We start from the raw sequence: 16,629 nt of genomic DNA, 5'->3' as shown, positions 1-16,629 counted from the left end.
CGGAATCGTGAATTCCATATTTAAGGAAGATTCGAAGCAGCTTCTGCTCTCCATGTCGCTTTATCGCAATATTAAATAAGGCTAGAAATACGCAAGGAAAATCTGACACGGCGTTGCAATCTGTCTAATACGATTAGCCTTTCTCAATTATGAAATGTAGAGATATAAGCTTTCGATATTATTACGTGGTTCGAAAATTAGATACCGTTACAAATCGGCATGTTACACTTTAAATTTGTCGAAGGTGAGTGGAGAAAAACTGAGGTTTCAATTTTTTTGTGCCTGAGATTCGGGATACGAGTTGTTTAATTATCAGACCGTCCACTGAAAAAACCGATCTTTCACGGTCATTTATTACCGTGAAGTCATTTAATTCGTAATATGACGTAAATTCTACTTCACACCCATTACTTCATACAAGGTCTAATGTCGACTAAAGGAAAGTATTTCCGATCAAAAGGAGTCGCACCTAAGAGTACGTTCCAATTTCCACCTTATTTTTGTTAGATTTAATAGGAGTAGAGCCTTGCTTCGTTATACTAGAGAAGTGTTTCAAATTGATGGACCATCGGCGGAATCGCGCCAACTGGCATCGTCTTTTGTTACGCGACGAATCACTGCCAATTCTCGATCTTCGATCGCTTGGTGATGTAATCGCGTGTAATCAAGAGCGGGTTATTCGTTCTCTTTATTATGCGTGAAAGACCAGAGTCTCTGGACGTGTAACAAGTGTGGCGGGTGTCGTGTGTCAACCACGCGGAAGTCTGTGTTCGAAATATGATTGACTTACGGTGAAATGGCCGGTTTACTGATAAAATGGAACAAGAGCTGGGTTGCTTATCGATATCAAATGTGAAATGCGATACCGCTTAAAGGCATCCCGACGTCTATCCTATCTTCCAGACTATGTAGATTATAATATTATTAAATTCTATCACCATAACGAGTATTACGTAATACATTTTTGTAACTTAAACGCGTTCGATTCATTTTTGCACGTTTAAATTTTTCCTGAATGCATAAACAATAAACATCCGTTAATCTGTCACTACGATTCAACGAAGCAGCCAGTAATAAGGCAGCAATAAGGTAACCTTGTCTGTACAAACAGCGCAGTACTTGTATATACGTAGATAATTTCTATTTCTAGGATTTTTGTTCAGCGTTCGGTGTATTTTATATTTTAAATTCTCGAATATTAAGCCGATCGAAGCGATTTTTATAGATCTTCAAGATCTTGAAAGTAGAAAGGATAGGAAGCGGTAACAGTCGTATGCGATGCTTATAGAAATTTGTATAAGTTACAGATACTTTATAGGTTACTGTAGAATAAATTGAAAGTAAAACATGCTATACAGTTTGCCGTAGTGTATTTTTAGATGCAACAAGATGAAGAACCTTTCATAAATCTTCGATTCTTTCCTTTCTTTCTCGAGTAAGTAACGTATCTCTTTGGTACGAGCAACGATTACATTATAGCGTAGCAACGTGTCTTACGTAACCTAGTCGCAGCATTGAAAAGACAAAGGGAGTGTTCCAAATCTATCTTAACCCCGCCGTCTATATCAAGCTGTAATAATATCGTTTGAAATTGCTCGAGACGTGAATTTGTGGGCATAGAAGGAGGAAGTCCACGATGGATTCGTGTTAGTGGATTTACACAGGTCGATAGGTCAGCTGCAGCTTCTGTCGAAGATGTTCGCGCGGATATGAGAACAAGACTGGAAGATGTATGTATTTTCGTAGTTGGCAGTTCGTTCTATAGACAGAACAGCAGCAAGAAGCAAGAAAAAGAGGGCGAACGAAGGTAGGGAGAGTAATGCGTCGCTGCCCGAGGGTTGATCGAAGGCTAAGACAATTCCGAGTCACCGATGCTCCCTTTTGCCAGGCAATTTCAGTAAGATCGATCGCTTCCGAGGATCGTGTAAAACTATTTCGTGATACCAGTCAGGTCGTCTGACGTGAAATTGATAGAAAATCATTTATCGGGCATTTCACTGGATCTCCAGTCATTTCTTCCCTTGGTATTCGACGTATTCTTAATCGAATTTAAATTTCTTCTTTTTTTGTGTCTCGTTTATCGCAATTCTTCTTTTCCTTTAATTGGCCATTCGTTGTCGTAATAATCATAATAGGTTATTAGCGACTCGTATAAGATCGTCGGTCGAGTTTCGTAATGTTTAGAGTGGTTGATTTTAAAAATTCGAGTAACTGTAATGCCTGATTTGAATTCTTTAAACTATCCCTTATAGACAAAGAACTATAATACATGTATATAATATATATAATATCAAAGTACGATCTACCAGCTGGAAATTTTGATAGTTAACTCGCTTAAACTATTCAATTAAAAAAGAACAAAGTCGATATCTCTAAGGGAGTAGTTCGTGACGCTTTAAGCCGGCTTAGAACGAGCGACGTTGCAAGAACAGAGATACGTTCTTTCGTCTTACAAAGGAAGAATACATTCTACATATGTATTTTTTCGTTCTTCTAATTCGCCGCCGCTGCTGCGTTTCTCGTCCGCGTCGCGTCTTGTTTGGATCACTTTGTATATCAAAGCTTTCCCGAACATTTCCCGATGATCGCGACAAACAAACGAGCGCCAAAGAAACTCAACCAGACAACGACTTCCTTCATCAATTGCGTGCATGAGTTAAGCAATTGAATCGCAAAGTGCGTTCACCAAACGATGCCATCCGCATTGCCCTCTTCACCGTATCTAACATCTTGCGAAAAAAAAGTGAAACTCGTCCAGGTTATTGGCTTCGGTTAAGCGTATATTATCTTTATTGCAACACTACGAGACTTATATCGGTTTGAATATCGTTAGTACAAAATGGCTGCTTCGAAACACGGCTCACACTTTCTTCCTTCGCTTTGCTTCGAAAAATTTCGCTCAGCGTGCTTCGCGTTTTCAAAGAAAGGAAAATTTAAACGTCGCCGAGAGACGACACGAAACCGTTGGCAAGGTTCGCGAACGTCACCAGAATTCGCGAACGATGCCAAACGTTTCGTTTTAGATGTAAAGAGGAGGCCTCGAGCGTCTAAAAAAAAAAAAAAATTCTATTCGCGAGACGCCTGGCGTTCCTTTTGTCTATCTCCTTGCTGCTGGCAACAGGCCATTCGGATCGTGGAGAACGATAAAGGCACCGAGGTAAGAGTCGTCGATCGATTTTATTCAATTATGGATGAAGTTTGCAGGATTACAGAAAATATTTATAATAAATAATAAATTGATCGGAAATTCTTTACTTCGCTTTACCTTTATAATATCTCAGATGTAGATATCGACAGATAAAGAATAAAATTATTTAGTCTCTATTGTTATTAATATTATCAACACTATTTGCTATTAACTATACTGACTAATTATAACCGATTGAAGATTTTTCATATGATAAACGTCATGCGTAGGTAATTTATCGGATGATCAAGTAATTGAGGATCGTAGTTGGCGAGATTATGTAAAGATCGAGTAAAAGAGGCTCGCTTTATTCTTCTTATCGATGTGTGTATGGGAATAATTTTGTAATATACGTATCATGGAAATCTTTCTCTCCCTAGAGCTAGATCCTGTTCGTCGATTAATATTAATATTCTGTCATATGTTTCGTATACTTCTTCTTTTACATTTGCTATTATTTCATTACTTGGGCAACCTATTTTTTTATCACTTTTTTCATATCTGCATCTCGGTAATCGTTTTTTCCTGGTAAAAGTACTGGGTGTGCCGTAAAGTTCCATCGTTTCTTCGAATTATGTTTACGAGATACGGCTCTCGACTTTGTCTGAAAGCTTCGGTTTGAATTCTCATTCGACCTGATTTTTCTGTACAAGAGAAATGTAAAAGAATCTGTGTCATTACCCTATTCCTAAAAGTTTGATTCGACAGTAAACATATGAGTGGATAAGACGCATTTACGACACGTTGGATCTTTTACAAAGGCTAAAAGGAAATAACGTTACCGTTACAGCAGAAAACTTCTTTCTACTCTTCTGATTATCTTCTAACGTCAAAACGTAAAATTATTAAACCACCGAATGAAAATATCTTAATTTTCTGATTGGAATGCCGCTCTTCGAGAATTTCTGAACTGTATCATCGATTATTTTTACAACGGTGTCAAATAAAATTTGTTCGGTGGATTAAGAAGCTTACGAAATGATAGAATAGGATTATAAAAAGCAATGGATTCGTACAAGAAATTAAATAAAAGAAATTTATGTTCTCATTCTGGAAGTAAACGTTACATTTTCACCAATCCGATAATATCTTAATGTCTATAAAATGTTGGTCCGAATTTTTCGTTTTTATAGACTCAAGGTTTCGCTTTCTTAAGAAATAACGAGTGGCCATTCGGTACTATATTTCTCGTCATACATTCTTATTACGATGTTAATGGAAACACCGATTACGAGCAGCTAGAATGTCATAATAACTAGGAGGTACGCGGCCGAACATACGCGTAACCTCCCGTAATCCAACCTATAATTGTTACACATGGCTACGTAAATGAGAAATAAATATGTCAGGGAAGAATATGCGTTAATGACGTCTGCGATTTCTCAACATACATGCGACAATGTCATATATTCGTTCTCTATCTTGTTTTCTTTTCTAGCTGCAAGGTGTCTCGATAACAAGGTGTTTCGCACGATCGAAACCGATGATTATTTAGTTTTTCTTCTCGCGAAGAAAGAAGACATAATAGGATGTTAGAAACGAGGGACTGGAATGAGTAATCCTTCGTTGAAATTAGTTGCTTGCCATCAAACGCATAGTTCATATTTTATATTCATACGAATTAATATTTCGTAGATGAGTTACATAGATTTCAGAACTTCCAACGGTGTTCAAGCGAGTTGCCATTAAACGCATAGTTCATATTTTATATTCATACGAATTAATATTTCGTAGATAAGTTACATAGATTTCAGAACTTCCAACGGTGTTCGAGCGAGTTGCCATTAAAACGACATTATTATATTAAGATCACGTTATTAAGACACGCGAATCCGATTTCCAGGAAATTTCGAGAAGCACTTTGTTCTTCATTTCGGATAAAAACATCCTCCTTTTTTTTATGCTATCTCTTATCTATCTTCGAGTAGCTAACAATAAGGGTTGGTCAGTAGTTGCTTCTGATTTATTACGATAGAAAGAGGGGCAGAAAAACGAATGGGAGTTATTCTATTAATTTATCGCAGTTTGTTGTGCCGACGCGGAACCAATAGACTTTGGATACTTCCATTTCGAAGATGAAATATGGATGAGAAATTTTATCGCTCTGACCGTCGCTGAACACAATGTACTCCCGTACTTCGTAAAAGCGTTGTCAGTCGAAAGGTTTTGAGAAAAGCACCATCAACGAAACAGTGTTCTATATCTTTCGATCTGCTTACTTTTTGAAGAGAAAGAAAGAGAAAAAAGAAAGAGGAAAATGTATGAATTTCAAAGGAAACTATTTTTTACGCGAAAGAGAATCTATGAATGTTCGAGGATAAAATGGGAAGATTAAAACGACTTTTACAGTAACCATGCGTTGTATATCGAATGTCAGGCGAGCGTCGGCGAACATGGATGAAATCATTCTTTGAAAAGTTCAATGTACATGTAGTACATACCTGTCCAAGGAAACCGCAACAAGGCTGTAGACAGAGGCCGCCACGGAAACGCCTTGTATATAAGCGACGGCTTTACACATGAACCATCCCAGGAACCATGCTGAAACACAAGTTCACCGTTTATCGTTCGAAGTCAGACGATCGAGTAAAACTGCACTTTTCGTCGAAAATGACTTCCGTTCTTTTTGGAGAGAAAAGGAAAGAAAGCAAAGAGAAATGTGCGTCGCAAAGTTGTTCCTTCTGATAAAAGTGTGAATGGACATTGTAAAACTTTAAAATAATCATAATTTGTCGTTTGAAAGTTTTCAGATACAGGAAAGAATTCCTCGATTTTCAGTAACAATTTCTCTGTATATTAACCCTAGTTGAAATTATTCCAACTTTTCGAAAACGAATGATATATTTCGCTTTCAAAAGCATAGGATTCCTTCCTAATGGTCTTACTCTTGAAACAATATACCTCGTCTTATTCTTTCGTGGAGTAATTTTGCATCTTCGCGTGGTTTTGCGAAATATCGTTCTCAAAGTGGAAACACGTTTCAAAGTCTGCAGTGATTTACATGGATGTGCCGTTTGATGTTAATTGTCCGGGAAAACTGGTTTCAAAAACGTAAATGCAGAGCGGTTAAAACACTTGCATAATAACGAATAGTAGATATGCACTTACGTATGTATCCGCGTGTTGGATACAGTGCAATGTCGTATAGTAATTGCATGTCGTTTTAAAGCTTCTCGCAATTCCTTCTTATTTCGTTATCATGACGGCAAAAACAGATTACTTTCGTTCTTGTAACTTTCTTATGAAATTTTTTTTTCGTCACGCAAACTCTGCTCGCTCGCGAAGGAATCTAATTAAGAATTCTACTATCGGACGCCGCGTTGTTCTGATGGACTTTAATTAACAGTTGTTTCCATAATTTCATCCTTTACAATAATTATCGCAATAAACTGTATAAAAGGTTTTCTTCTGGAAGTCGTTTTCTTTGCGCGTGTTCTGCGTAATTAACTAATTGACAGAAAATTCATATTAAAATTAAAAGATGGTGTAGCGGGTTCGTTAAAAGGTTTATGCGTATATTATAAAGAGTGTTTAACGCGGATCAAGCCAAAGCTTCAAAAGGATAGAAGATAGAACAATTTCGTGAAACAAAATGAAATGGTTTCTTGGAAAGTGGAGATATTTTTAAGATTTAAAAATGATCTTTTACGATGTTAGGAAAAGGAAGATGACAATAGAAATCAATAGATCTTTGACGACGACGAAAAATACGGACGTCTGCGACTAACCGTAAGAGTTGCATACGTGATAATTTAAAAAGCTGCGCGTATTCAGAATTCTATTTAAACGGACAACGCATCCACTGTACCAACCTGGTACACTCGTGCAACCGTATCGGATGTCTCGTATCGAATAACATTTACCCTGTAAAACTCAGTGTACCATATCGCAAACTCCAATCGGAGCCATTGCATCAAGATGAATTCGAGTCACGGCGTATCGAACGCGTGCCGCTTTGATCGGATATTAATTGCAGGATGCGACAACGTCTTTCGTACGCCTTCGGGTTCGATGTCTGGATCCCTGATGGGTGATATTCGTGCAACGTCCCATTTTTTCCTCAGCGGATGTCTGGTCGAGGAGCGTGAAATAAGCGAGAGATACACGAGAAACGTTCGAATGGGAGGACGTGAAACGTAGGAATAGGTGTCGTTATTCCGCAGACCTGGATTTTTGACGCAGGCGGCGTGCACGATTATCAGCTGGTTACGTGTTCGATGGAATAAATAATTATCTCGCGCAACGCTTGATCTACGGCCTACGGGAAGTTCCTTTCTCATGTATAAGGCCTCGCGCTTACCCTTCACTTCGCAACACAATACTTTCGGTGCTGGACTGCCGCTAAAAGGCCACACAATCGGCATCGACGTAGCTTGAAAGGACTTGCTATTCGAACCGTTTCGACGGGAAAAAGGAACTAGCTCTTTGCACGCCGATTTCCTCGCCGTGCGAATGACGTGCTGCTTCTCAGGGGAATTTCGTGCTGGCTGTCCGATGGAAGCTACGTTGACGCGTGAAAATATACGAGGAACACGAGAGAAACATCGTAGAGACGGTTTTCTGGAAATTGATTAGGGTGAAGATGAGGAGCTTTAAGTGGCGTATAATAAATGTACGATAATGATTATACGTATGTATACAAGAAATATTTGTAGGTTTAGATACGTCTGCACGTTGATTAAATGCATAAATTGGAAAATAGAAAAATGAAACGACGATATTTTCTATTCTTTATGTCACCTTCTTGCGATAAACGAATTCGTAGAAGCGAGTCGTTCGTTTGTTGAGAATCAAAGATCGGTCGTGTATTTACGTATGTAATGAAATTGACAAAAGCGAAGTTGATCAGCGTGGCTTCCGAAGTCCCAAATATTGGAAAGAATACAAATTACGTTCGTTGTTTTTTATTTTTCCGGGAGCCGCGGGTGGATTCGTATGGGAGAAAGAAAACGCGAAAGTATACTTCGAAGAAAGAAAAGAAAGAAAGGAAAATGCAAAAGTATCAGAAAAGACGCCATGCTTTGCCTTTGTATGAAAGCCCATTATCGACGCAGGCTTGCGTACATATCGAAGATGTGGCAGTTCCGTGGAACGAATCTGCAATGTCACGTGCATCCGTCGCGAAATCGAGAACGAATCTGGCCTGAGAGTTTCGTGAAATCCATCGAAATTCGGAGCTTACTCGCTATCAATCGCATCCTGACAATCTGACGTGTTCCAACTTTTCCATTGAATAAATTTACCTCTTGTATGCAAGCGCACGAAACCTAAGGCCGAATCGTATCAAACTCGAAGAACTCCTACGTATTGTTTTCGTCTCGTTCGTGAATTTCAAACGGATGCTGCCTGTATCACGAGAGTAGAAATCGACGGGACGCAGCCACCGCTTTATCGTAATTAGACAGCGGATATTTGTGCAAGTATCTCATATTTTTATAGGTACAAAATATTGAGCAACAGCAATAAAGTAATATGATATCGAAGAGCTTATGTAATAAATAAATAAAGATGGATCAATTTATTCAAGCAGATACATATTTATAAATTTTACCAATTATTGGCTTAATTATCTGCTAAGAGATTGAAATGATATATTAATCGTTTCGACGTAACTCTATGACACTAAAAAAAATTAAGGCGCACATAAATAGAAACGTGAAAACAAAGTGGTGGATAAGAGGAAAGAAATTCGTAAATTATAAGATCGATTCAGAAGCAAGCATAATTTGCAACGTGAATAATTTTGTGAACATGTTCATGCGCGGCGAAAAAACGGGGCAACTTTTTACGCATTCCTCGTGCGATTAACGCGAGATATTATCGGTTATTAACGATAAATGCTGGCTGGAGTAACGGGGCTAACTCCACAGCCACGGTCAGTTTACAAGATACAATCGGAGAGAAGGTTATTACAACACGCGTCTTAATTGCCACGCTGTTCGTTTCATATTATTATATAATAGTATCTTTTTGTTTCTACGTACACATATGCGCATATATACCGTGATTTGGCGAATTAAAACGACCAAATGTGATATTTGAACAAGACGCTGTAAGTAAAAATCGAGAGAAAACTGGTTTTAAGGAATCGATTGGTCTGAAAAAAGATTATAATTACGTATACGTGTAATTATACGACACGTACCTACTTATATGTAAATTATATGTAAATGTTTCGTTAGACGTTTTGTTAGACGTGTATCTAGGTAGGATAATTGAAGTGGGAGGACAAACTTCTAATTCTTGTTTTAAGAATAAATTAACTACTATTTAGGATACGATAATTAAAATATCCTCGAGTAATGTTTTATGTAAAAAAAAACCAGTCGCGGTCGCTTTCACCCCACGATCCGTTAGTTTCTATAAAGAGTCTATATAAAAATTTCGACATGCAACAAACGGGATAAGAAGTAGAAAGAAAGCGATTCTGGAAGAATTATGAAAGAATCGATAAATAGAGAAATCATGCATGATGCGCGAAGCGTTATGACTGCGAATATCTAAGAATCTCTTCTCCTTGAAACTGGAATTTTTGAAATCATAAAAAGCAATTGCAACTTTGAAAACAGGGCCAATTCGGACAAATGTTTACTGGAATTTGTTTCGTTATTTCTCTGCATCGTATTCATCCTCGAGTTACGTGTTCGTATTTTATAAAGCATTTTGCTCGTATGTTAAGATACACGACGCGTATCGTAGCGTATATCATAGCTCGTTTCCATTGCGACTAATTTACGATTGTAAGATTCTGTTTCCGTTTCACTTGTGTTTGCTCTATTAATTGGTATTACGATCGTTGTTTAACAGAAACGTGTTGTCATAATGATATTTCGCAAAGTATCGCTTTACCGAGTGATTTATGAAATGTTTTCGTGGTATTAACGATCTCTGATTCGTTCTGATAGTTTCAAATAATAAGATAATTACTATAGAATATTTCACTTTGTTTCACGCGATATTTATTACGCTCTGAGGTATCAAAGCGTTTAATTAACTCGCTATACGAGATACTACGTTAGAATATTGAAATAACCACTACATACTTTGGAATATCAAAATCAAACGATATAAAACATTTGCTGCGTTTTTGAATATTCAAATATTGGTTATGACTTAATTAATATGTAAAATTGTGTAGCATAGTGTATAACGCGTTCAGCTTTATGCTAACGTTTTATGAAACTGTCGGTAGCCTTAACGATACTATTTTATTTTAGCTATTAAAACATTTTTAAATCGTCAAATCCTTCGCTTTTGTGCGAATTAATATTCCTTTATATATTTTCGCTATGGTTATTAGAATATTTTCCATTCTACGCATTCGTAAGAATCACGAAAGATCGATACGACGATCTATCGCGAGAAAGATTGCCAATTGCAAGAAATCAAATTATTGGTCATGAATTATTGGTCAATGAAAGTACTCGTTCGAGCATTCGATTTCACTCGTTTAAGCAGCCATCTGACTGATCAATTTTGCTGCCACGTTACCTGCTCCAAGGATGGATAGATAAACGAATTAGCATTCGAACGAGCGTGCCAGTAGCAGCTTTGTTTCGCCCATTAAAAATCGATCGAACAAGAAAGGAAAGGGAAAGAAATTTTGAGAGCAACTATTTTTCCAACAAGCATTTCCATCGGCTAAAGAAGAAACTGATCGACGCTCGAAATATATTTCTCTTTATATCGTTGTTTTGCTCCATTTAATTTGCAATTTTATATGATATTACGTAATCGATGATCGGTCTATTCAAATCAATCAGCGATTAACCGTTGTTATCGTAAAATGTTCAAAGGGCAATAAGTTTGATCGCATTCGATATCCGTTTTCAATTTGTAACAGTAATTAAGATCAAACGAATGAGTGAATATAAATGATAACAATCTATTAGTGTATATACTTTGATAAATATTCAAACATATCGCGTCGCGTGGTTAATGGACGACACGATATTAAATATTTGATTTCTCTCTGAAAGTGAATCAATGTTTTAAATTGCGTCTCAACTAAAATAATACTTGGTCGAATCTCGATTAAAATTAAATATCACGAAAGAGAAACCGAACGATTCCCGAAACTCCATATATTTTACTTTAATTCAAAATTCGTTCGAGTCTCGAGTAGAACGTATTTCTATGAACACTCGCAATTTTTAATCAGTGGAACATTAGTCTCACGTTTCCCGGGTGTACGCGGAATTCCGAGTGTTCTGGCCCGATGCTGAACGGATGATGCTGCTGTCTGTACATTATCATGCTCTATCCATAATTTGTTTGCACTTCTTCACGCCGTCCAAAATCTCTCCGCCCAATTACGCGAGCCACCGATCAAACGGAAAATTAAAACGATTAGACTGTTAACCTCCGTCGGAAACAACGGAACCGGCAACAGCAGACGATTTGTAATTTGGCGAACGATCTCTGGCCTAGAAAAATTATTAACGCGAGATCGTGTACTTTCATTAGTTGACGATTCTAATGACTAACTGCTATGCCTTGTTTCGTAGAATCGAGAAATAAAGCGCCAAAAATATAAAACATAATTTCATGTGGAATACGGCGAAAAAGAACATAGGATGACTTAGTCTGGCAAATTAATTGAAGCCGAATGTCTCGATTAGCGTATCAAATGGGCGTAGGAATTGCAGGGATATTTCGAGTCGAGTAAATGACAGATTCACTCTGGCAAAGGTTTCCAGTTACCTACTCGAATTCCAGTGGCTTCGATTAGCTTGTCATTCTATTTACGTGTATCATTTCATTCTACCTACCTTAGCCTTAGCCTGGTTATTTCTTGCCGTTATCTCTTTATTACTTCCTTACTTCTTACCTCGCTAGCAAAGCTTGTTCTTTTCATAAATTTTGGCAAGTTGGAGAAGATTGAAAAATGCGCGTTTAACATTATCCGCCCCGTTTCGTATGACTTCAGCGTAAGTACGTCATGGTAGATGGGAGACGAAAGAAGAAGGCTACGAAACACCATAGATTCGAAGGCAAGAGGTGGAACAGATTCGATCAAAAGGGCAAAGTCATGTACGCCTGTAAATTATGTAGGTAAACGTGAAAATTTCCCGATCGCCTGGAACCTTAGTTTCCTATGCGCGTGCGTTTCTACGTTTCGCGTATTTTACTTTCACCGTCTACGCTCTGGTGGACACCTCCACCGAACCTGTATGCACCGTTCCACGGAGATAAAAGGGGCCAGCTCGGTCAAATAAACGGGCAAACGCCGGAGAACGAACGCGTAGGCAAAATGGATCTTTCCCCTCGTAACTTTAGTTACGAGCCTGTTGCCTGGTAATTCGGACAAATGTTCTATCGATACTTTATATTGAAATTATTGTTATATCGAAACTTGTTGCATAGGAATAACCTTCGGAATTCTATCGCCAAGTATTTGCACGATAAATTCGATACTTGCATATTTTTACTTTAAGACATCTGGTTGCATTGCCCCCTTTCTGCTAACTTTTCTTTCTTATAAACTCGCAGAGACTAACTCGAAGATGAACATTTCCTCGAAGCATTCGTGATTTTCTTCCATCTCAGTCTTTAAAGGTTGGTTTAAAACAACTTCTTACTCTTCTTATCGGTTCGGCTATCTTTTGTAAGGTATTATGCAATACGTGTAGGAAATATAAAAGGGAAATATAAAAAGAATGAAGAGGACCAGACGAAAACTGTGCAGAACAGCAAGTAGATTATACGCGAAGCGAATACACATGCTCGTAATCTATTCACACTGATCTGATCTAATGCTTATTATTATAAACGTCCGCCTAAAATTTATTTATAGCAGATCTAATGCATTTTTTAGGTCGATTAGTTTTACTTTTTCTTTTGTTACGGGGTAGCAAGGAAAAGATAAATTGTTCTCTATCGTTCTTGCGCGTAATTTCTTCGGAGCAAAATATTTGACTAAAAAAAATATTTATCGCGTGTTACATGTATGTATATGATCGACGGAGAAAAGATTGGAAGAATCCAGCTCGCTTAAAATACAAATACGGTATTAAGTTCAAGGAAACACTTACGAAAAACTCAGTCGTTCGTATATTTATATTCACTTCGTTCGCACGTATATCTGTTCTGACAAACAAAATGTGTTTTCGAAACAATGCAATGTAATTTATGTTCTGAAACAGTTGTAATAAACGTACTTCCATTGCGCAAATGTTCCTGTTTAATATTCCATTGGATCGGAAAGACAAATACAGCTGTTGAATATGTGCAAACATTTATATCCTGCGACAGTGATCTTCTAATCTACAATACGCTCGTATAGTTTCAGATACGTAAATTTATATAATCGTAGAAATCAAATTTCTTGAGAATATGGAAAAAGAAAAAGAAAGATAATAATTGATATATTAGAATATTAAAAAAAAATTTCAAAGAGCTCGATTAAATTTACCGAACCGATTTGAATGTATAGAATGCCAATTTTTACTTTTGTCTCCCACTCCCACTGATCGCTCAATTATCGAATCTGATAAAAGTATATCATCAAGCACTTGCGATCGATCAATTTCTCAATATTTTCCTTATTTATTTTGCGTTATGCCAGCGACGTTATATTCTTTCCATCGTTTCAGATCTGTTTCCATTTTCAATCATCGTCGATTATCGCATCAAATTTTTTTACATGTAATTCAACGTTGCACGGTACTTTGTTTTTAATTCCACCATACGTTTATTTAATTCCGGCGACAGGTGTTATTATTACGCGGTTAGCTAGTCCAAAGGAGGAAGTTGAAAAGGAAGAGAGCAACTTGATAAAGGAACGAACGTAACGAGAGGAAAAAGCGAAACGTGTAGAAAGTGATCGTTCGACCTGTATGTCAGTTTAGAGATCTGAAACAGACACGCTACATCCTACGCAAAAATGGAAGAACGAGACAGGAATAATTGCTCGTACAAACTCTTGTACGCAATTACGGTAACGAGAATGTGCGGTACAATTAAAAACACGCCTAACGTAATTACGAGAACCCTTTCGAAAAGATCTCCTGTTAAATGACCAGTCCTCTGAACAGCACGTAGAGTCCGCAAGATAACGTCCTGCCGTTATTTTGTAATCACTCGTTCTATTTTCGCACGTGAATGTTACATTTTCCCATTAATTTATACCGACCCCCTTCTATTTAGAATATTTTTATCGAATAAATAACAGTCGTTCAACGTTCACGCTCTTATCATTTTGCAGTTTGAATTTTGCCCCAGACTATTTTGACTATTCTTCGCACATTGATTGTTCAAGTACATCGCGGAACCATTATGAAAACTCGGGATTGTTCTACCGCTAAAACACAATCGGTATTCAAGTTTCTTGGCCAAACTCCACAGTTTCCGCACAGCCGTTCTCCTATCCACCGGGAAGTTTGCCGAAAACGACGATCATGGGGATCAAGGAAGTTCAGAAGGAGATTGTATCTACGTACCGTTTATGCCCCAGTACGCAGCTTCGATTCAGTTATCCCGGCGATATAATCTTAACAAAAGCGTTCTAGAACGCGCGTTATGTGTCGCTGGTTGTTCGATTTCACCTCAGTCCACTTCTATTGATCGTGGCACTCACGCCTCGCGATTTTTCCTTAAACGCTTCGACGTGTACGCGAGTTGTATTTTACGGACAAACATCCTGCGGAGATATGCGAGATTCCCCTCGTAAACAGAGATATTGCCGAAAATATAAAACGGACGAGTGTCTGTCCAGTTTGTCTACGTAGAGCGGTTTTTGTCCTGGGATCTTGATTAAAATCGATGCCTTCTCGAGGAAATGATTTTAACGAAATGGAAGAAATATCGGATAGGGAATGGAATATTACGCGAGGGTGTGAATGGGGATTGTTGGCTCATTTTCGTGTAGTTTTTTCTTTACTACAAACGTTCAACCTTTCACTCGTTCGTTGTTAAATAATTATAACAAGGTCCTATATTTGATGCGCACGGAACAAAGTTGATTAAAAAACTACAGATATATCGAATTGCATGTCGTATGTCGTAATTTGTTCTAAAATCTAAGATTCATTAACGGATTCAATCCTCTCCATTGATTCCTAAACTTCAGATCCAAGTTTCATTTACGTCTCATACAATAGAATAATCATTACTGGCGGAAATAATACCCTTTCTCGAAGAAACGTGACAAATTTCGAAACTGGGCCGAATACAAGCAAAAGGAAGAACGAGGTTCTTCGGTAGGAGCTGGTGGCGGAACAGGATGAAGACGTGGAAACGGACGGAAAAGCTTCGACGAAGTCGTTTTTCCTCCCTTGGCGAGAGAGATCGAAGACCACTCAACCGGGCCTCCTTAAGGGTTCAAGCTGACGACTAGTTTGAATTTCAATTTAACAACGAGGGAACGACGACAGTGCGCGTTCCTTTTTCTGTCTTCTCGAGGGACATTTCAATCGCTAAAGAGATCCGAGTTAATTCGACTCGTCCAATCGAACGACTTCGGTACTCGGTAAATATTTCATTTGAGTAAAATACATGTTTGGAAAATGATTATTTAAACGATACCTGGCTGGATGTTATTTTGGAAGAATTATACGTTACTTTACTTTGATAAGCCATTCATTTCTCTTTGAAGCATTATTCATATAGTTATCAAGTGAATTATTTGTTTATTTTGCTTGGTATTTTATATTTGGATGAATGAAATAGGTCAAATCGACCATTACACAAATATATGTATATATATTAATCATGATTCATCCAACCCATTTACCTAATCCTTCTTTCCCTTCGTTTATCAGGTTGTGCAACTTGTCCGATCTAAAAAGCAGCGTTTTCTTTCATTTGAGCTACAGATTTAACTCGGAACGGAACAGGACTCTGAGCGGTAACGTGACTCAATTAACTGGAGTCAGTCGGTACACGCGGTCTAATTTTATTCGGAGCGAGCCGACTTATCAATTCGTGAGCGTTTCTGCGCGGCTGAACACCGAACATGCGGCCTCGATCTACCGAGCAACGGTTGAAACGAAATCTCCGCGAACCGTGGGGCAACCGTGAAAGGCAGCCGAAAAAATCTACAAAATGAGACAGGATTTACCTGCTCGCGAGTCTATTCTCTCGCTAAGGCGCGAGGGTGCTTGCACGATTTCACTTTATCTCACGCGCAATTTCATTCAGACACTAACAATCTTTATTGTCATCTCATTTTAGAAAATAACGTGTTTTAATTTTGGATGTAAGTTTATAAACCTAAGTAAATCTGCGATATAAAGTGTTTCAAAGCGAAACTTATAGAATAAGATATATTTTATAGCTAAACCGCGAGCTACGATGAAGAATCTAAGAGTCTGAGGTACCTGTCCTATAATTCTCTGAGAAATCTGTGCGCCATAATCGAACTGTGTTCGATAGACGACGCGAACGTTGGTGCCACACGAAAGTCGTAAATTCGGTCCTCCCAAATCCTATAACCGGTTTCG

The 16,629-nt window shown here is 38.0% G+C and overlaps 1 protein-coding gene across 1 annotated transcript in view; it reads right to left on the bottom strand.

The window, feature by feature from the left end:
- LOC117240179 (neuropeptide SIFamide receptor-like) overlaps positions 1–16,629 on the bottom strand; it is a 55,240-nt gene that overhangs the window by 9,690 nt on the left and 28,921 nt on the right. Inside the window, exon 2 of the mRNA XM_033506081.1 lies at positions 5,629–5,728. Coding sequence (XP_033361972.1) covers positions 5,629–5,728 — 100 coding nt within the window. The remainder of the gene's footprint in view (positions 1–5,628; positions 5,729–16,629) is intronic.

The sequence above is a fragment of the Bombus vosnesenskii genome, unplaced genomic scaffold (assembly GCF_011952255.1).
Source record: "Bombus vosnesenskii isolate JDL3184/JDL3185 unplaced genomic scaffold, Bvos_JDL3184-5_v1.1 scf7180000014579, whole genome shotgun sequence".
Classification (NCBI taxonomy): Eukaryota; Metazoa; Arthropoda; class Insecta; order Hymenoptera; family Apidae; genus Bombus; species Bombus vosnesenskii.
The sequence above is the reverse complement of the archived record's forward strand: the minus strand, read 5'-3'. Positions and strand labels throughout refer to the sequence as shown.